General features: G+C 32.2%; 3 protein-coding genes across 5 annotated transcripts; 2 read left to right on the top strand and 1 right to left on the bottom strand.

Annotated features, from left to right (window-relative positions):
- The first annotated feature begins 7206 nt into the window (after positions 1-7206).
- On the top strand, positions 7207-12826 carry LOC115704840 (diacylglycerol O-acyltransferase 1B). 2 transcript variants are annotated; one of them, XM_030632050.2, is made up of 16 exons: positions 7207-7948; positions 8366-8446; positions 8649-8722; positions 8856-8931; positions 9149-9216; positions 9442-9565; positions 9658-9756; positions 9911-10012; positions 10104-10240; positions 10436-10517; positions 10643-10663; positions 10964-11026; positions 11331-11378; positions 11813-11875; positions 12076-12129; positions 12342-12826. In XM_030632050.2, the coding sequence occupies exons 1-16, from the start codon at positions 7502-7504 to the stop codon at positions 12444-12446; spliced, it is 1644 nt and encodes a 547-aa protein (XP_030487910.1). In that variant the 5' UTR covers positions 7207-7501; the 3' UTR covers positions 12447-12826. The 2 variants fall into 2 exon arrangements, with proteins under 2 accessions (XP_030487910.1, XP_030487911.1); XM_030632051.2 differs by lacking the exon at positions 11331-11378 and having other exon boundaries at positions 7230-7948.
- A 489-nt stretch (positions 12827-13315) lies between these two features.
- On the top strand, positions 13316-14356 carry LOC115704841 (uncharacterized). Its single transcript, XM_030632053.2, has one exon. The coding sequence runs from the start codon at positions 13715-13717 to the stop codon at positions 14108-14110; it is 396 nt and encodes a 131-aa protein (XP_030487913.1). The 5' UTR covers positions 13316-13714; the 3' UTR covers positions 14111-14356.
- Positions 14357-17278: 2922 nt separating this feature from the next.
- Positions 17279-21932, bottom strand: LOC115705415 (casein kinase 1-like protein 1). Of its 2 annotated transcripts, XM_061105062.1 has the most exons (16): positions 21636-21932; positions 21207-21325; positions 21056-21096; positions 20483-20552; positions 20160-20308; positions 19968-20063; positions 19798-19868; positions 19651-19712; positions 19479-19542; positions 19324-19408; positions 19117-19243; positions 18904-18986; positions 18770-18833; positions 18318-18460; positions 17838-18128; positions 17279-17702 (listed from the first exon to the last, which is right to left on the bottom strand). In XM_061105062.1, the coding sequence occupies exons 2-16, from the start codon at positions 21280-21282 to the stop codon at positions 17697-17699; spliced, it is 1428 nt and encodes a 475-aa protein (XP_060961045.1). In that variant the 5' UTR covers positions 21283-21325; positions 21636-21932; the 3' UTR covers positions 17279-17696. The 2 variants fall into 2 exon arrangements, with proteins under 2 accessions (XP_060961045.1, XP_030488610.2); XM_030632750.2 differs by having other exon boundaries at positions 17279-18128; positions 21636-21903.
- Positions 21933-22433: the final 501 nt, after the last annotated feature.

The raw sequence follows: 22433 nt of genomic DNA, 5'->3' as shown, positions 1-22433 counted from the left end.
TCTCTCTCTCTCTCTCTCTCTCTCTCTCTCTCTCTCTCTCTCTCTCTCTCTCTCTCTCTCTCTCTCTCTCTCTCTCTCTCTCTCTCTCTCTCTCTCTCTCTCTCTCTCTCTCTCTCTCTCTCTCTCTCTCTCTCTCTCTCTCTCTCTCTCTCTCTCTCTCTCTCTCTCTCTCTCTCTCTCTCTCTCTCTCTCTCTCTCTCTCTCTCTCTCTCTCTCTCTCTCTCTCTCTCTCTCTCTCTCTCTCTCTCTCTGGATATGTTTGTATTTTAAGTTGCTCTTACGTAGATATGCGGCACTTTTGAGATTTATACATATTTGTTATAAAGTCAACATCATATTTAATCAACTAAAATAATGAATAAAATAATGCTCATCATCTCACATAAAAAAAAATGCACCAAACCAAATAGTTACCAACTGAATATTCACATGAGCATATTCGGCCAACTCTCTAATTAATTAATTTGTAGCATTTAACTTGTACTAAAAAGAAAAAAGTGTATTGTTGCGGAGCATTCTATTATGGGAGGTCGTAAAGTATACGATTAAGATAAAATTAAATTTTAAAGCCTCATTTAATTATTATTAAAATAATAGTTTGAGTATTTTAGTGTAATGTTAAAGCTTTTAAAAACTCTTAAGAATTCTAAAATTCAATCCTTTATACTTACACATTAAATATATATATATTTTAAAATAAAAATGTAAAGATTAAAAATTTATTTTAGCTTAAAGTAATACTCTTTACCACTACACTAAATAATATTTGTTATATTTTCTTAATATTTAATATTTTATCTTTATATTAATATTTTTTAATCACATTTCGGGGGCCCGGGACGCACACCTAACTTGCCTAATCTTAAGGTGGGCCCTACTTGACACTACAAAAAATGTCACTTTTACCAGTACAGTTCGCTACTGTGTTAGTACTGCGCTGGTAAAAAGGTCAAAGTTTTACCAACGCACATTTGCAGTGGCTAAAATTTAACTTTTACCAGTGCATTTACGCATTGGGAAAAGTCATTTTTACCAACGCTTTTTGTTTTGTGCTGACAAAAGTAACATTTTTTGTAGTGTGACCCTTTATAGTCCATTACTCTTGGGCAGGGCATAGCGGCTTTGACTCTTGTTCAAGTTGTACATTATTAAAGTTAGAGAGAGAGAGAGAGTTATTTATTAAAAAATATTTGAGAAATACTAAAAGGTCATAGTGATGCCTCATATCCTCTAAGATGTTGCAGAAATATTTAACATACACAGAAACTAGAAACTGTTTGAATAGAAACTTAATAAGTTAAATAGTTTATAATAGAAGATAAAAATAAACATAAAATAAAGAACACTCTAAATTATGTGGTATAAGTAATATGCTCGAGGTCATGCTCAGAGAATAAAAGTTATACAATTACAAAACTAAATTGACTTATATAAATAAAGACTCTTTCTTGAATTTGCCGCAACTGTTGTAATCTAAACTCCTAATCAAAATTTTGAAGTGCTAAAATCTTGAACTCTTTCAAATCATAACACTTGCACTCTAGAATGACTTGCAAGCAAGACTTCTCCTGAAACTTGATGAACAACATCCAAGTGTATATAACCTGCACAATTATTATAAGAAAAATAATACAGAAGCACACTATAATAAAACACTAAGAATTTACTAGACTCAAATTCTTTACACAATAAAGTTCTCTCTAAAAACTTCAAAAATATTTAGAGAATAATACTACAGGAAAGATGATCAAAACTATAGTTGTAAATATGTGTGTGTCGAGCCAACCCATAAAAAGATATGGATTGTATCGTATCGTGCTAATATTTAAAAGTAAGCCCGACACGGCTCGTAAATCCATATTTTCGTGCCATACTTTACTCGGGTTGGTTCATTTTCACAAATGGGTCATCAACCCGTTTTCTTATAAGCGCTCGAATTCAGACTCTACTTTTTTACTATTTTTTTTATATAATTAATGAGTTAATCACTAAATTATATATGTTTTTTTTTATAGTTTTAATTGTTTTTATATAATTTTTTAATAATATTTTACACATAGTTATATAAAAAACTTAATTAAAATAATTAAAATTTGAATATTTATTATTATTATTATTACTATTATTATTATCATCAAATTATAAGAATTTTTAATGTTTTGTGCTTTTGGATTAGTCTATTCATACTTATGTGTCGTGTCTTCGGGTTTGTTGTGATGCGTTGTTCTTAAGTAGATTTTTTTTATATCGTGTCATGCCAATTTACAACATCATGTCATGTTGTGCTCAAATGTATATTTTTTCGTGTCGAGTTGTGCCCGTACTAATTTTATGTCATGTCAAAAATCTTAACTCGTATATACAGCTTTAATAAGAATCAATGACCTAAGGATGTCCTTATACACTCTAAGACACCTTAGATCGTGGAAAAAAATAAAAAAAAAATGAAACAATCACAAAGCAAATGCAAAATATTTTCTGTTAAATAGATTCAATAAACTTTAATAGTTTAAGCAAAATTTTTTAAGTAAGGAAATAGTATACTCATTTACTCCACAAGGTAGGCACGAGGTTTGGACGAGATATATGATCAAGAAATTCACATTCAATAAACAAATTTTCTATAATTATAAATATCAAAATATTATACACTTTATATAAAAAAAATCAATTTATTTATTTACATAAATAGAATATTATTATAATATTTTCAATACGCAAGTATACGTATTGTTAACAAGTAATAGACTCACAAAAAGTAAAGTCGATCCCACAATGATTGTAATTAAGCACTAATTAAACTTTTACTTCTATTTAGTTATTCAAATTTAAGAAAAATTAGAACTAGACTTTAATGCAATAAAAACAAGCAAGTAAATTAATATGTAAATTAACAATGATTGAAGATTAGAATAATTGATACCCACTTTTCAGATTTCGTATCAAAATTATAGACAATTAATTAATGACAGAGCAATTAAAACTAATTGAGTATAATAAAATAAAATACATAGAAAATTAGGAGAAAATTTATTCACATTAAATAGATGTCAAACAATATCCATCAAACTCCTAATAAACTGTTTAGCTACTCTTGTTTAAGGGAGTTAATTGGACCACATCCAATGATTTTAGGCCTATCCAGATCCGATCCAATTATATATTGGATGATCACTACTACAAAAGTCAGAATTCGCGACGGTCCTAAAAATATTTTTTTTGGAGGCTGTCGCTAAAAAAATTAAGTAACTGTTTAAAACCGTCGAGAAAAATTAGTATTCCATACGGTTTACAACAGTAATTACAGGAATATGCGACAGTTTTAACTGGAATTCGTAAAATTTATTGGCCCTTATAGGCGACGATTTTAAACCGTCGGGTATAAGAGCCCAATAAAAAACTGTTACCTACTTCTCGCCACATTTGCCACGTGCCCACCTACTTATTTTCTATTTCCCACATGCCCACCTATTTTTTCTTCATTTCCCACACCTTAAAACGAAAATCTTAACTCTCCAAAACCCCACCCACGCATCCGCACCATCGCCCTCCTCTCTCGTTGTCTTCCTCCCTCTCTCGATCTCCCAATCTTCTCGTCTCTCTCGTCCATCGATCTCCACCCACCCCTCCTCCCGTCGATCTCCCTCTCCTCTCCGTCGCATACGTCGAGCCACCACTACCTCCCATCGGTGTCCCTCTCATCTCCGTCTCATACGTCGGACCACCACCACCTCCCGTCCGTCTCTCTTTCTCTCTCCGAGCTCGGTATAAATACATTTATTTATATATATACTTTTTTATTTATTATACTTATTTATTTTGTTATTGTATAAATTTAATGTGTTTTAAAGTTAGTTGTTATTGTAATAAAATTAATTAGTTGTTTTATTTTAATTTAGGTAAAATTATAAAACTAATGCAGGAAAAAAATACGGATTTTTCTGCCATTAATGGCAGAAAAATATGTATTTTTTTCTCTTTTTTTTTTTTTACATTCCCGACAGTTTTAAACCGTCAAGAAGTACACATTAGTGACAGTTTACCTATTTTGTCCGTTTTACGATGGTCGTATAGGCGACGGTTATAGAAACTGACGGGAATACTTTAAACGACTGTTTAAAAATGTTGGGAAAAACTATTTTTGTAGTAGTGGATAGATTTTACTATCCGATCCGATCCAATTAAGTTTTAGTCATCCAATCGATCCAACATCCATTGGATGTTGGATTAGATCGATTCTATCTATTGGATGTATTCCATATATATTTATTGGTTTAATTTGGGTTTATTTAATATTTCAAACCTAATTTTTTTGGAACGAATTGGATCCATCTAATATTTTAGGTCTATTATATATTGGATTGGACTGGATCCATCCAATCCAAGAAAAAAAAAGTAAAATATTAATGTTAATTTTCATAAATACATATAGAATTCACGTATAACAATATAAAATCCAATTACTTATCCAAAATAAATAAAAATACTAATTAATTTTATTGGATGTTGGATGTATTAGATTTTTAGACACCCCATCCACCATCCGATCCGATCTAATTGGATATTTGAAAATAACATCCAATTCGATCCGATCATAATTGGATATCCAATGTATGTTGGTCGGTTGTAATTGGATCGGTCAGTTCTCATTAGATTGGATTGATTTATGCACACCCTTACTAGTCTTATTCATCGTAGCAATTTCACACATGTCAATTAAGAATAAAAAAAGAAAATAAAGAAGAAAAGAATGTTGAAAACTCTGTTGAAAAAGCCTTCTTGATTGATTTTGCTCTCTGATTTTTGTACCCCTAGATTACTTGCTGAAAAATATCGAAATTCCACTCTTTTTATAGCACAAAAAAAAAAAAAAAAGATAAAATAAATCATCTTTTTGAAAATTAAAAGGGAGGGCCGCGACACTCAAATCCTATATTGCAGCCCGTGTTTCCAAAAATTCACGCCTCATTTGATTCCCAGACACAGGCCTAAGCATAGGATTTCCATGCCTAGGCATAACACCCCTAAATTTAGGCAGTGAGCTTTCTGCTACGTCGACGAATAATATTTTGGCCATAACTCTTTCAATATTGCTTAGAATTGGACGATTCAAAATATTTTGGAAAGATAAAAGAGAAATTTAAAACTTTTATTCACAATATTTTTCCTAAAAGTAAACGCAACATAGTCAAAAATTCAATTGAAGCTTCAAGCTTAATTTTCAATCACAAACGGAGCGTGTTGAGCATCCAAAACTTAGAATTTTTCACCAATTATATTTTAAAACTCCAAATTCTATGATAATTCATCATATTTATCTCATTTAACATATTTTTTTTCTCATTTTCAATTCACATTATGAATGTTACCATTTAAACCTAAAACAAATAGAAAACAAGCATAATTCTCCACAAAATGAATATAATCAATTGAAATATACATCTAAAACACTTTATAAAATGTACATAAAACTAGCCTATCAAATATTTTGATTTAAAAATCTTTTCACACTAACAAAACAAACAAACTATATTTAAAAAATAATACAAAAAATCAATTTTGTCAATTTTATCAAATATGTACTTGTACTAAATTATACTTTCGGAATTTGACCATTAAAAATTCATTCAAAGTTATTGAAATTGTTTAATTCAAAAAATTCTTTCCAATTTAGTTTAATTTTACTAATACGATGATTGTCTATTTACTAAATCGTGCCCTCGGAACTTTGATATCTACAAAATTGTGCCTTTGAACTTTGATACCAAATCACATTCCTTGAACTTTTTGTTAGTAAAATTGGACAAAAAATTTTTAAATCCAACAATGTTACTAGTTTGGGAAATTTTTTAACTTTTTTTAAAAATTCAATGAATCAAATTTGATACATGTAAAAGTTTTGGGCAAAATCCTAAGTCTCCAAATTAGAAAGACACCTTGCATTTTCAATATTTTTTTTTGGGTAAATATCATTTTGGATCCTGTGTTTGTAAAAATTATCGATTGGACCCTGTATTTTGTTAAATGACAAAATTGATCCTATATTTTCTAAAATGTTAAAAATAGGATTTTGAGCTTAATTTTTGACCTTTTTTTTTTTGTATATATATAACCAATTTAAAGACAATTCTTAATATAAAAAGTAAGATATTAAACATTTTTGTCACACCATTTTATTTTGTTATATACTTCTGTCCCACCCATCGGATCCTAAGGCATTCTCGGAGACCACCTTGCATTTTCAATGTTAATTTTAAATATGACGATGTATTTAAATTATTTTTTAACAGTTCTATCGCTGAGGTGATTAGACATTTTAATTTTAATTAGAATAGTGTTATAGGCCAGGTTACATCACACCAAAAAATGACAGTACCTTCAAAATCAAATCCAATAGCCAACATACTTAGTTACATACTAAATGGTAGATGACTTTAGATACCAATAGCAAATGAAAAAATGTCATATTGTGAGTAGCACTAGCTACAAATTTTGAACATTTCCCAATATCTTTTCTTATCATTATTATCAACAATAGAATTTAATCCTATTATATGTAGCCTAATAATGGTCACACACGGTTTCTGTCTCCAGCCAATGCCTACCTTCCAAAATCTTCTGTCTCTTTCCTTCTTAACACAATATTGTAGGGAAATGTTAAAGGGTACAAGCAGTACTTACCCTCTTATGTGTAAATATCGCTATTAGTCAAACTAAGTATTAAATTTTATATAGTTTAATATAATAGCTTTGAGAGAGTATCGTTAATCGCAACGCAAAATGTCAAAAAGGTGCTAAACACTACTAGTACATAATATCAATACTCTAATATAATATTATTGTAAGAGAATTGCTATAAAGTACTACTATACCTAGTATCCTTTTTGATATAATATTGTTATTAGTATAACTTAAAAAAATAACTTTTAAAGAATATCGTAATCAATTATAAGAAGTTAAGTATAAAAGGTATTGTACACTATTAGTATTTAATAAAATAAGAAAGAGAATAACTATTAGGTACCAATAGTGTCTAGTATTTTTTTATATGTGGTAATCAATATTGGTATAATTAAGTATTATGACTTATATAATTTAATATAATAATTTTTTTACAGAGTATCGTTCATATTTAATATATATAAAGGTGCCGTGGCCAATAGCAATAATAGTAATATAAACGCACATTTAAATATTTAAAGAGGTGAAGGTGAAGTTTTCTTTGCCTTCCCAAAAATAAAAATTAAATAATAATAATAAAAAAACTTTACTTAGCTTTGCAATACATTACAATATTACATATATAGATATATATACACATAATATATTTTACATAGATTCACCGCCACTGGCGAGATATATATCTCTGGGTTTTTCCTTTAGACGAATTTAGAGTTGTCAATGGAGAATTTCTTTTCATAATTATTTTCTCACTGCATTTTCCAAACAAAACTCGTACTGTTATCTTATCTTTTAAGCTTATTTGGAGCTCTTCCTTTTCATGGCGATTTCAGATTCGCCTGAAAGCGTAGGTACCACCGTTACCAACTCCATCGATACTAATCACAACGACGTTTCAGATCTCAAAGTCTCCTCGATTCGGAGGAGACCTAACGCTGGCGTTACAGAAGCTTCATCTGATTCTAGTTCAGGGACCAGCTCTCCTCTTCTTCCTCTTGACGCCGATAATTCTCTTAAAGATTTGGTTGCCGACTCGGCTAGTGATGTCTCTTCCGTTGGCCGTGTCAGCGACAACGATGGAGATCGGATTCCCGCCGTGGACTTTGCCACGGACGCTGTTGATACGAAGGAGAGCCCGGAGAAGGTTCGTAATGGTGAGGATCAAGGACATGATTTCTCGGCTATGAAATATTCTTACAGGCCGTCAGCTCCTGCTCATCGGAGAGTGAAGGAGAGTCCTTTGAGCTCAGACGCAATCTTCAGACAGGTTTAACTTTGTATTTATTTTTTTACCCGAAGACGAAACTATTATTTGAGTAGAAGTTTTTCAAACTTGAATTCTAAAAGTTCATAGAGGTTCAATTGAATGGGGGAGGATTTGAATCCTTGGGGTTTAGGGGGAATGCTTATTACTAGTCGAGTATAGTTGAATTGATTTTATTAATTAACGATTATATTTTGATGGTCGTACAAATGAATGCATGAATGAAGGAATGATTTTGCCAAAGTGTCACGAATGTATGTTCTATGTAGACTCCTGTTTGTGAATGTTTTCTTCATAATGAGTTACGATAAAGAAGTGTAAAGTTCGACGAGTTCAGTGATGCTTCTATTGAAATGAGTTTGCGTTCTATTGAATTAGGATAGAAGGATTGCTGACATATTATGTTAATTTTTGTGGCAGAGCCATGCTGGTCTTTTCAACCTCTGTATAGTAGTACTTGTTGCTGTCAACAGTAGACTCATTATTGAGAATTTAATGAAGGTTGGTATTTAAATTTAACATGTACAGTTATACATATGACAACTAAATTATGTCAAGGCGACTCCTGTTATGGTAAAGGTTTATGCAGGCTTACTCAATGTTGGATTAACTTTATTGATTTTGGACTGTGATTTTTTTGCTAAAACTTGTGGACCTAGGCCTAATTACATTTATGTGGCATGTCTTCTAACTGTTGTTGCAGTATGGTTGGTTAATCAAATCTGGCTTTTGGTTTAGTTCAACATCGTGGCGGGATTGGCCTCTTTTTATGTGTTGGTACTAATTCCATAACCTTTGCCTTCATCTTTACGGTTGAGAATGATATAATTAGTGTTAATGCCTCAGGGCTTTTAGTTTAGTTCAGTATCATTTGACCAGATGTTTTTCTGCATTTCTCTGTTTTATGCAGTCTTACTCTTCCACTATTCCCACTTGCGGCATTTACAGTTGAGAAGTTCGTTCAAAAAAAGTACATATATGAGCCTGTAAGTGATCCTGTTCTATCTACTTTGATAAGATTTCTGCACACAATTCTTGATCTTGCCAACTGGACTTTAATAATTAAAATTTTGCTTTGAAAGGAACAGAAAAAGAAAGGAGAGTAGATATTCAACGTTAGTGCCATTTCTATCATGCTTTCCACACGCTGCTTTTTAATTTCCAAGATATGTTTAAATTTAATTGTGTTTTTTAATATTTCAGGTTGTTGTTTTTCTTCATGTGATTATTAGCACCACAGCAATTCTGTGTCCCGTTTTTGTTATTCTCAGGTCAGTTAATCATTGCTTGTATGTTAAATGTGATTACATTTTTTGCTCCCTAGTATCTAAACCTTCTGTTATAGTTAGTCTCTGTAAAATATACCCTTTCCGGAGACTATCTCTAGTGGATTGCTGGAAAGAATAACTCAATACATTGTTCAGTTACATGTTTTGCATCATCATTTGATAAGGCTGACAATATTGAATGTGCTTTATTGAATTAATGACATGCAGGTGTGATTCAGCTGTACTTTCTGGCTACGCGCTGATGATGTTGGCCTGTATTGTATGGCTGAAGCTGGTCTCTTATGCGCATTCAAGTTATGATATGAGAGCACTTTCCAGATTAATTGAAAAGGTATTCAATCCATAAAATTTGAGCTAAAAGGAATTTTTCCTACTTATATTATAGAAACGAATGATTGAAGAAAATAATAATTGAGTGTACAGGGAGAAGTTCTACCCAGTTCATTGAATGTAGATTACAATTACAACGTTAGCCTCAAAAGTTTAGCATATTTCATGGTTGCTCCAACATTATGTTACCAGGTATTGGTTCACGCTCATTATAAGAGAGGGGTCTTCCATATGACCTTTTTTTTTTAAGTTTGAATTATTTGTCCAGCTTTTCTGTATATTTACTACTTGTAATTGGTTTTTGTTTCCAGTTGAATTGATTTTATATGATGCATTTTCTTTACAGCCAAGCTATCCTCGTACAGCATACATTCGAAAGGGTTGGGTCTTTCGTCAACTTGTCAAACTGATAATTTTTACAGGAGTTATGGGGTTTATCATTGAACAGGTAACTCAGGAATTTTCACCCCCTTCCCCCCCCACAAAAAAAAAAAAAAACTCTGTTTTTGGTATGCATATTCTAACTTTTGTTTCTCCAGTACATTAATCCTATCGTGAAGAACTCCCAGCATCCGCTAAAGGGGAACCTGTTGTATGCCATAGAGAGGATTTTGAAGCTTTCAGTTCCTAATTTATATGTGTGGCTCTGCATGTTCTATTGTTTTTTTCACCTCTGGTATGTTCCCATGTTTTGCTTTAGCATACCCTTTATTTCCTTATATTGCCCTCTTCTATACTCTATGTGTTTATGTTCCGGGCTGTGGGGCTATTTTTAGAACTAAGATTTACTTACCAATAATGTAGTATGCTAATAATTTTTCAAAGAAAACCAGTCTTCAGAAACACTTACACTTACAGAGTGAAAATGTAGGTTAAACATACTAGCTGAGCTTCTTCGATTTGGTGATCGAGAATTCTACAAGGATTGGTGGAATGCAAAAACAGTGGAGGAGGTAGGTTCTATGTCTATGACTTATGCCTTTTCTTATGTTTGTTCTAGCAGCCCACGCTAGAGATAAGCTTTTAACTGTGTTCGTATTTTGTTTTTTGTATGTCTCCCTTCTGTGGCTGTTATCAGTATTGGAGAATGTGGAATATGGTACGTGTCTTATTCTAATTCAGTATTTATCTTAACCTTTTATTAAAACTTATTGCTTTTATTGAATTGTTTCTTTTTATTTTCTAAATATTGCCACCGTGATAAATCATTTGCCTGATTGGTTTCAAAAGTGCAAAAGTGTTCTAGCATTGTGGTTGATATGGAATGGGTGAACACAATTTAGTCTATACTGTTTTTTTTTTTTAATGAATATATAGTCTATACTGTTGAAGTCTTCTGTTTGGTGTAATATGATTATGTATATCGTTTGCATTTCTTATTGGATATTTTTTGTTTCAGCCTGTTCATAGATGGATGGTCCGCCATATCTATTTACCATGCATAAGAAAAGGAATACCAAAGGTAGTTTATATGTTCCTTTTTCAAATCTAAGTGCTTGAAAATCTAACATGGCATTGATAAACGTGCAACTTTGATTTATTGTTGTCTTCCAATTTCCAAAGAGTACTTGATATTTGAAATTCTAGTAATATGCTTCATATGTGATTGCTTCCTATGCAAATTATTAACTTTCCATTTTGTATAATTTGTCTAATTAGTTGCCATCTTGTGATTTATATGTTTACAAGTTGAACTTTGTACTGAGATTTCCAGTAGTAGTTGCCATAATCTTACTTTATTTTTTTCCCCCATTTCTTGAGTTCAGGGAGGTGCCATTTTGATTGCATTCCTAGTTTCTGCTGTTTTTCACGAGGTATATTACTTTCCCTTTGCAATTTCTACATCACTAAACAATTCTCTATCTTTAACTTGTTATTATCTCTAGTTTGGATTTGTCTAATTATTATACAAGATGGCTATTGTTTATCTGCCTTTACTCAGACGTATTGTTGTTCACTTTCATTAATCCAAATAATGGTTTTGCTCTTGTAAATAATCTTTTTTATAGCAATAAAAGGATCCTTTAGTTTTTTTCCTCTTTATTTCACCCTTAATGGGAAAGGGAATTAGTGATGTAATGGAGAAAAACTGAACAATATGCCTGAGGGAGCTGTAAAATTTTGAACTGCAGCAAATTATTATTTTCTTTTTTTCAATTCCTTTATTCCTCACAAGTCACATCCCTTGCTCTTCAACTTCGATTGTTTACTAATGCTGGCATGTCATAACTGTTTCATTTGTCTTCAGTTATGTATTGCAGTTCCCTGTCACATTTTCAAGTTATGGGCGTTCATTGGAATTATGTTTCAGGTAAAAAAATATTCCATTTTGCAGGCTTCTTCTTTTTCTCTCTCTTTTTCTCGCTATTGTATTTTTCCGTTCCTGCTAGGCCCTATGCAATATTGAATCTATTTTAGTCTTCTACTAAGTTTTGTTTCCCTTCATTTCTGTCCCTTGTGTAGCAAATAAGAGTTGTAATGTAAGATCTAATGATGGTACTTTTTACCCAGGTTCCCTTGGTATTGATTACAAATTACCTGCAAAATAAGTTCAGAAACTCAATGGTAAGTTTATTTTTCCGAGGAATCATTTTATATATATTCCTATTTACAATTTTAACTGATTTTAGAGCCACTCTGCCATAAAGTAATTGCACCAAGCAATATCTGATGTAGTCAAGACATAATTGCAAGCAAAACTACTTAGTTGTTTATTGAGTTACTTCTTAAATTCCAACCCATTGTCTTGACAAATTTGCTTATAACTTAATTTCCAGGTGGGAAATATGATATTCTGGTTCATTTTCTGCATTCTCGGGCAACCGATGTGTGTGCTCCTATATTACCATGATGTGATGAACCGAAAAGGGACAAATGAATAACCATGGAGCTCTGCTGTATAATCTGACCGTAGTTTAGATCACTCGAAACCGTAAGTTGTCATTGATGTGCTTAAAACTCCATGGATTCTTCAAGGCAACTCGACTCATGTGGCAGCGTGTTTAAATTCTACGACCATGTAGGATGCAGCGAGCTTCCACAGACATTTCCTCTATTCGATTTCTCTTGAGCGGATTTTTTTCTGACCCAGTCGACTAACACATACAACGCTTTGAGAGTAAAAAGTACCACAATTTTTAGGCCTCAGTTTAATTAATACTTGTCTGGTCTAATTTACTATTGTGGAGAAAGCTTGTAATTTGTAAACGTTTCATGATCAAACTTGGTTAGAGGCCAAAATACAACATATTTTTTCATATAATAGTTATCATTGGCGTATTTCTTAAGAGATTTCTAAACCCATTTGCCAATGCCTTTCTGTTTTCGCTCATCTACAATCTAATTAGATGATTTTGTCGACTTAATTTGTAGTGTCATTAAAACGTTTGAACTTATCGTATTTAAAATAATAATAATACACCAAACCAGAGTTGTTGATTCACTCCCACTCCGCAATCAAAGGTCTTAAAAGGAGAGCCTAATACTAACTTTTGACTACCATGTCAAGTAAGTCCAATCCATAGTCAACTTTACCACGAGATTGATAGAGAAAGAAACAAGAATGAGAGCTCAAACCACTAGACTTAGACTCTATATGCAGTCCTTATCAACCTTTTCTTTTTAGGTGATTAATCTACAAGCTTGTCCCCCTAATGTTCTTCTCTCCTTTATCTTAAAATGTCACCATAAATAGTTAAAATTCTCTTTTATCTTAAGTGTCACGGCAAACTATTATTATTCTATTCAACTGGAGTGAAGTCAAGTCAAGTACCATTCTAAATGGTATAATAATGAGATTAGACAATAATAAATAGAGCTTATACTTTTCTTTGCTTGTTTGTTTGTTAAATTTTGAAGAAGCTTCTTCGTGAATAGAACCACCGACGCAGACGTCATCATCATCATAAACAATCCCTATCTTAGTCTCAACTCTAATTAATAAAATTAAATCAGATTAATTCTCAAAATGTTTAACTGTACGAAACCAATCATAATACATAAATAAATCTATTATGAAAATGTCAAACTTCCACAACGGTTTATTGATTAAACTATTCCAATTACAGAAAGAGAGTAAAGGTGGACCTTTCTAGAGAGAGAGAGAAAGAGAGCTCGAAATCTCATCTCTCTGAGCTTGGGGGGCTTAACAATGGAAGATTTCAGATCCAGATCATTAGGGCATGGAAAAATGCAGATGGAGAGTTACTACGGGACTGGGGGAACGGGAACGGGCCCCACCTCGTCTGGGGTCAGTGGTATGCAAGATCTCAGGTGTTACAGTGCTTCGTACGCAGCCTCAGTCCACCCAACCCAAGCTCAATCCCAATCCCAAGTTGGGATTGGGAACGAGGGAAAGTTCAAGAAGGGCAAGTCCACAAATGGGTCAGTCTCCAAAAGTTGGAGTTTTAATGATCCAGAGTTGCAGAGGAAGAAAAGGGTCGCTAGCTATAAAGTCTACACAGTGGAAGGGAAGGTCAAAGGGTCTTTGAGGAAGAGCTTCAGGTGGCTCAAGGAAAGGTGTAGCAGAGTGGTTTATGGATGGTAGTGATTGAATTCTCCCGGGAAAACCAAAAATCGGTAGTTACTTTTTCAACTCCTCTTTTCTTGATTTTTGGTTGTTTGATTTGCTTAACGCCTCAATAGTGTATTGAATTTGGTGTTCGTTTTAGAATCTAAGAAGTGTTGGTGATTTCGTTAAGGCTATATATATATGTCTATTATTATTGGTGAATAATTGTGTATATTCTGGCACTCTTTTATGTCAAATTGTATGGCAGCTCTCTTTTCATCAGTTTGTAATTGCTCTTGTTTTTTTTTTCTTTTTTACCTTAAAACTGATTTGCTGAGGAATATAAGCTTTATATTCTAGAGAAATTGAAGGCTGAAACTTGAATTTATATTTGATTATATCTTATTTAGCTATGAAACTCAGTGCTGAAGCTTTCCCCTTCTTTAGGGTGTTTAAGCACAATCTTTGTTGAAAGGATTCTATTGATTCAGTTATAGTGGACAATTTGGTATCAGCCACTAACGTTAACAAATTCATTGTTATATGTTAAAGCAAAAGACTAGGCCACATTGTCCCTTCCAAAGCTGCCTGAACAATCCTTTTTGAAATTAGACCATTAGTTATTGAGGCCAATTGGTTTTAATTGTTTTATGGGACCTTCTCAAATTCAAGTTCACTTGTTAGTGTTATGAGCCATATGATTAGAATTCAAGTTCACTTGATGATAGTGTTTACTTTTTGAGCCTGGGGTAAGTAAGTTGTTGTGTGTGAAGTGTTTAAGTGTGTGATTTGGCTCAAAACTTGGCGTTTCTTCTATTTTAAATTTCTCAGAATTGGCCTTCTTGGTTGGGGAAGAAGAAACCTTAGATTATTATAGAAGTGAATGCTGAACATTTGAACCAAAAAATAAGAAAGTGGCTTCCTCCCTTGAAGTAGTGTTTTTCGTTGGTTTGTTTCTTTTATCACTTGATAGGAGAGTGTCATTTTAGAGATTTTCAAAGAAGTTCTCACCTCAAGATTAATTTTGGATAATATGGATATGGATAGACTAAAAAAATAAGGAAAAGGATGCAGTAAGGGTGTACAAGACAAAACTTCAGTCCTATCTAATTCTATTCCTTTTTTAAGGTATTGGTATAGGGTGGTCCAAAAAGTGAAATGCACATAAAAGGCTGGCTTTAACTATTTTGATTCTCTACTCTCTAGAGATCTTCCATTTCAATTCTAAAAGGGTTAATGTTCCTACATTTATGTGCTGACTCAACCTCCGGTGCCTACATTTATGATTGAGCAATAACTTTTATAATAAAAGATTTAACAAGAGCAATAGCAGCATATTACTCATCAAGTTTTGTTCACTTCTACATTAATCTATCTGTCTCTCTTCTGGAAAAGAAGCATATTAATTCTACCAGCGACATTTTTTGGGATATTGAATGGTTAAATTGAAAATATTAGTATTATTAAAGAATAATAAATTATATAAATTTAAAGTCATAAGATTACAATGACGAAACTTCCTATCAAAGTAACTTTGTTGTGTATTGTACGATTAGTGAATTTAGCCCTTATTGGAATTTCATAACAGAAATAGTCTCATTTTTTGGTATCCTTTCCAATCTCGTCCTTCTAAAAGGAGATTGATTCTATCTAGAGGTTCAATCAAGTAACAATCGATATTTCTTTCTTTCATAATAAGACTACTTATCAAAATACGTACCCATTATTTTTTTTACATTGTATTTTGTATATTAAAATCGTTATAGAATACTTCTTTTGTATTCAAATTTTATTGGTAGGATCGAAATGTCTTTATTTGTTACATATTTAAATTTTATTATTTAATTAATTATATATATATATAACTAAAAGCAATTTCAAATTAGTTTTTTAAAAAAAAAGAAACAAATTGAAATTGATAAAAAAAAATCAATCAAATTTAAAGTATATCCTGTCTTTTCTTATAAATAAATTTATGTATATATATAATTATGTAGATTTAAGGGGATTAGGTGGTGTAAATTTTTTTTCCATTCTTTTGGTAGCTTTGATAATTTCAGGGACTACGTGCTAGCTATAAGAGTCATATAATTTATTCTGTCTTAATTGGATTATTGGTATGCACTTCACGAAAGTTCTCGCTCCATTAAGAATGACACCACTACAAGAAGTTAACCTCTTCAAAAGATCAAGCATAATAACTTAATAAGGAGTTCTGGTAGGATTTGAACTCTTGATCCAAACAAAGAAAGATATCAATAAAGATTTTCCTACCACTATATAACAAGTTGGTTCCAAGTAAATATTAAATTGGAGGAATTCTGATTGGGAGTTTCAAGTTGCTTAGTTACTACACATTTATTAACTGAAAATATATAAAAGGAATCCATATTGTAAGTCAATCTATAATTGAGAGTACTTTATTATGTAAGAGAAATGCTTAAAGACTACAATGGTAGTACCTAATAGCAGTACTCATTTTGAAATCACTTTAAATATAGTGATTGATCAGATTAGCTAACTTTATTGGCAGCACAAACATCTATATGCTTTATACTCTTTTTACCTACACCGTTAATTAAGCTCTTCTTTTTGCAAAGATGCTCTTCTTTTCTAGTTTACAATCTCAGTTAAAGTAACACTCAATGCATTTTATGCCCACTCTGGTTTGTTTTTGTTATTTTAGGATTCAATTGGCATTCTAAATGAAAATCAAGATTTTGGCCATAGATATTTGCAATGAAGGTAAAGAAGCTGCGATCAAATTGTAGGATTTCATCGTCCTTATTAGACATATGTGCAAGAAAAATTTGTAGAAACAAATTGGAATTTTATGCCCACTTTAGTTTGTTTTAATTATTATAAGATTCAATTGCCATTGCAAATGAAAATCAAGATTTGAGCCCTCGATATTTGTAATGAATGTAATGATTTTACAAGCTGCAATCAAATTGTAGAATTTCATCGTCCTTAACTCCTTGTTAAATATATGTGCAATTTCAAAAGAAAAATTCGCAAGAGCACATATACATTAGAAGGTAATAATAAATAGATTACTTTTAGAACGAACTACAACAAAGCCACAACTTTTACGAGCACCAAAAGCTTATCAATAATTTTTCTAAAGACTGGAATCTTATTCTACCGCCCACTAATTCGAGATATTATTCAAATTTCAAACATAATTTCCACAAGATAACGGGGAAAACACAAGAATAAACTAATCATTTTATTAAAACAAAACAAAACAAAAATGAATGATACGCATACTAGTTAAACGCTGCAAAACAATTTAATGGAGGAAGAGCAAACATATCATACTAGCATTTGTGCTCACAGTATTACGAAAAATGATATAATGAAAAGAGATGAATACAATGGCCTGTTTATGGAGCCAGCAAGTTTAACCCTGTTAGTGCAAAACAATACCATAAAGCACATCTTAAAACCAAGAACGTAACATGCAGCGAGAGGACATACGATAAGACGAGTTGAAGCCAGAATAAAATGTAATCACCCCTTTCTCTTCTGGCTCCCAACCAACAAAAGCAATTCACCAATTTTTTGTAGAAAGTATTCCCTTGGCCTAGTCAGTAGCTTTTAAGAATTGAGACTGATTTAGCTATAGCTGCACATAACCCAGAATTCCAGCAGTCAAGTCATAACGTCCTAACCTTCAGAAACTCCTAGAAAATAAGTCATTCTAATGCAAACAATCCAATAGAAAATTAAGAACAATAAACATGAATGTCTAATAATGGACCTTTTCTTCATCTAGTTGTAGACTTTCGATGCCTTTGAGAGCTCCGTCAAAGTTCCTTATGTGAGAAGTATGTCTCCCAGATGATGTACGCTTGGTTTCAGAAGAGGCACCCATAGGTGAAGGTACACTTCTTTGCCCACTTGAAATTCTGTACGATGCACCAGGGCTTGCTTCAGCTGTACGGGAGCGATGTGGATCAGACTCACTTCCAGCAAATGCATCTCGGCTGCTAGAAACAGCAGCTCGCCTCGATGATCCACTTGAGCGGGCCAATAAGTTTGAGTTTGATAACTGCAATACACAATTGGTGTGTTTAAATAAGTGGGACAGCAGGAGTTCCTCAAAGAAAAAGATTCACAAACATGATTCATGAATTAAAACGGATGCAAATAACAAAACCAAACAAACTTGAAGTGTGACAAGAAAAAACAGAACAGACAATTTAATTTTTATTAGAAATAGTAAGTGTAAGATACACACCAAAGCTTCTTTACTAAATGTTGATTCTTGTGCAATTGGACTCTTCTGCTTTGAGAAGGGTCCAGAATTCAAGATTGGTCCTGATATTCTCCGTCTGGACGAATCCATGGAAGACAAACCAGTTGGTCGCCCTTCTTCCTCACCTGTGAAAAAGAGAAAGAAAGGACATCAATGGAAACACTAAATTTTACAGCTTAAAAGTAATAATAGCGAATTTAAAAGAATCAACATATTGTATATAACAAATAAAAAGATAACAATACTGCTTTATCAAAAAGCTCAAAATGATGTAACAAAAAAAATGATTAAAAACTAATCACTTCAAACAAAATGCATGTTTAAAAAAAAAAAATGAAAGCTACTAACTCAAAAAACCTTAAACGTGAGAGAAAAGGGGCAATAGAAAAAAAACACATTCGAATGAAGCTCAGGGAATATGTGCTAGCAAATACCTATCTGCCTGTCTGCATTGGCAACAGCAAGGGGCATCGCAGAACTAGTTCCTGCACCAGGACCCTAAAGAAGAGAGTGTTACGTAAAATAATGAACATTGATGAGCAACAATGTAACAGATTAAAATACTCACAAGGGCACGGGTTGGAGGAGTTGCAAGCTGTGATTGCTGATACTTCAATATTGTCCAGTCAAATACATAATCAAACTGGAAACCTAAAGCCAATACCAATAGTCAGAATTACTACTACCCTATATAATTTCAGAAAAGTTAACACATGCAACCTGCAGCAAAACCACTACAATAAATGCTAAGCCTAGAACACAAACTATATAAAATTATAACCTTCACGAATAAAGAGGTCACGGAATATTCTTTTCAGATAAGCATAGTCTGGTTTATCGTCGAACCGTAGTGATCGACAGTAATGGAAATACGAAGCAAATTCAGATGGATACCCACGGCATAATGCCTGTAAAAATAATTGAATATTCAGTTACGATGGAATAGACAGGATGAAAAAAATACGTAATTATGCATGCTACACCATACCTCAATTGAAGTAGAAACTTTCTTTTCACTAATTTTCTCATACTTTTGTTTCTTAGTTCCAGCTTTCAGTCCTTGCCAAGGAAGACTGTAGTAAACTATTATTAATTTAATAGAGCTACAAAAATACAAAAAGTGGCACAAGAAAAAACAATTACCTTCCTCTAAGGAAGTACATAAGAACATATCCAAGAGATTCTAAATCATCCCTCCGGCTTTGCTCTGTAAAAGTCAGAATGTCACATATCTTATTGATGACACTAATAACTTGAAAAAAACTTTACTGTGAAACACTAACGGCAGAAGGAAAATAGTCACAAGATGACATACCAATGCCAAGGTGTGTGTTCATGCTTGCATATCTTGCAGTTCCAGTTAAATTCTTATTTTCTCTGCAAAGTTATGACGATAAACTTAAGAAATTAAGCTTAAATTTTATCATTAAAACAAAGTAGAAAGGTTCAAGCTTAGACTTACCTGTAAGGAATATGTTGATGTGTGGAACTGTCTCTATATTTCTTTGCTAGACCAAAGTCAATTATGTAAACCTGCATGCAAGAGAAAAGCAAATACCGAATTGGCATACACTCACTGACAAATAGAACCAGTATATCCAAATGTCTTTCTACATATAAATTTTGTCAAACCTGATTTGCACGCCTCCCTAGACCCATTAGAAAATTGTCAGGCTTGATATCGCGATGTAGGAATGATTTCGAATGAACAAATTCAACGCGATTGATCTGAAATAGAAGAGCAAAACAGCTGACAGTGAATAATCGGTTGAAAGAATAAGATTAAAAAAAACACATACTAAAATATCAACAAGAAAGACCAACCATTTGATCAGCAAGCATAAGAACTGACTTTAAAGAAAGTTTCCTACTACAGAAATTAAAGAGATCTTCAAGACTAGGACCCAGCAAATCCATCACCAAAACATTATACTCTCCTTCAACTCCAAACCACCTGACATTCGGAATTCCCGCTGTAACAACAAATTACAAGTAGTCAATATGAGAGAGATTCAATCGAACATCAACAAGGAAGAACTGACTGTGTCACGCAAAAAATTAAAAATAAAAGAACTGACACTTTAAAATGATACAAATAAAACTTCATTTACTATAATAAAAAAATAGGCAAAAGGAAAATTCAGTACTTCCTCCTTGCAGAATTCTGTATAATTTTGATTCGTAGAGCAATTGAGGATGCTTTGTCTTAACATTCTCCTACACATAAACAACAAGAAAAACATGAGCATTAATTATTAGAAGTAAAGTACCACCAAACCACAAATTTAATAGACAAACATATTGCTGCATTACAATAGACATTTTGATTGCTTTTTTTCGTTTATGATATTCATTCTCCCTCAACTATACAATCATTGAGAGAGAGGAGAGTACGGCAAACTTTTACACACTAAACCTCATGGAGCAATATATCATGGCTGACCACTCAAGCTAACCCCTTTAGAAACATTCTTATAAAAGCTTTGACAATATTACCTCTTCTTTGTATCTACTAATAGTCTAATACCCAGATAAATTAAAGCTGAATAACATCTACCAATTAATCCTACATTTAATAAGAACTTGTTTCCAGTGTTGACACCCAAATAACCAGCGAATTATAAATCACAAGTGCACACACAGAAACAAAGTATACAACCCAACCAATGAAACTACAACAGAATTACTCCCAAACAGAATTACGTAAACAAACAACTTACAAGCTTAATCGCAACCTCTTCATTAGTCTGTATATTAGTACCTGCACGAAAAAAAATCAGTGACACCCATTATCCACATTCAGCCAAATACATAAAATAAAATAAAAAAAATAGCAATAATTTCAAAAATAGATAAATATAAGGCACAAACCTAGATAGATCTCTCCAAAAGAGCCACTGCCGATCTTCCGGCCAAGCCGAAACTTGCCCCCGACACGAGCGTCCATCGGCGACAACGCAAAATTGAAGCGCTAGCTATAATACCAAACCCTAATGCACCGAAAAACAATTAAAATAATAATAATAATAATAATTTCAAGTAAACAACCTAACTAAATTTCAACGCCGCTGCATATACTTTCTTTAAAAATATATAATTTAAAATTTAATTTTTTAAAAAAAAAAAATCACAAAAATTGGCTAATACAATCGGACAGCATCAAATTCCATAACAACAACAATAGCGAATATAATAATCTATGTAAGATTTAGGGCTCTGAACTTTTGAAGCATTGAAGATATTTTCTTGGTGAACCAAAAGATTTTACAAAAATAAAAAATAAAAATTGAAAAGCCATACCTTGTTTCTGTTACTCTCTCTCATAGTTGTTATTACTAGTTTTATTGTTTAGATTGAATCACACAGAGGAAAAGCTTCGAAAATTAAACGCTATTATTTGTTTTTAAATTAAAAGAAAAAAAGAAAAAAAAAAGAAAAGAAAAAGTATGCTCTCTCGTGTGAGCGTGTGAGCCACGCGCAAAAGAAAGAAAGAAAGAAAGAAGCACTCTAGTTTGGGTTGGGTTGGGTACTCACGTGGCTTTTATCCAAACTCATTTCTCTCTTCTCTTCTATGTGTTGTTCTATTCTATTACTCTAGTCTTGAGGTGCCAATTGGCAAAGGCAATTCTATATCTCTATTCTATATTTCAGATTACATTGTTATGAAAAGAATAAAAAAGAATTACTAAAGCATTGAATTTCATTTAATTTCAAACAAAATGTGAACTTTTTTGAGGCTACCAGCATTTTGGAACGTGAAAACAAATTGTATAATATTGCATTTGTGATTTTAAATGATAATAAAATAAATATATGTACCAGGTTGTTGTACTGACAATCTAATACCAAATAAATTTGGTTCAACTACTCACATTATCATATAAAAATAAGTGCAAATTTTATTGTATAACTATTTTTTATTTATTATTTTAAATTTTATTATTTTTTTAATTTATATTTAGTTTTATAAATTATATTCCTACGATGTGTTTAGGAACTTTAATAAGTTGTATATATTTAGTATTTAATTATGGTAGAAAATATTTATTAATTAAATTTATTTTAAAGTTATATTTAATTAATATATAATAAAAAAAT

The sequence above is a fragment of the Cannabis sativa genome, chromosome 1, assembly GCF_029168945.1.
Source record: "Cannabis sativa cultivar Pink pepper isolate KNU-18-1 chromosome 1, ASM2916894v1, whole genome shotgun sequence".
Lineage (NCBI taxonomy): Eukaryota > Viridiplantae > Streptophyta > Magnoliopsida > Rosales > Cannabaceae > Cannabis > Cannabis sativa.
Note: the sequence above shows the minus strand (reverse complement) of the source record. Positions and strands in the feature narration are given on the sequence as shown.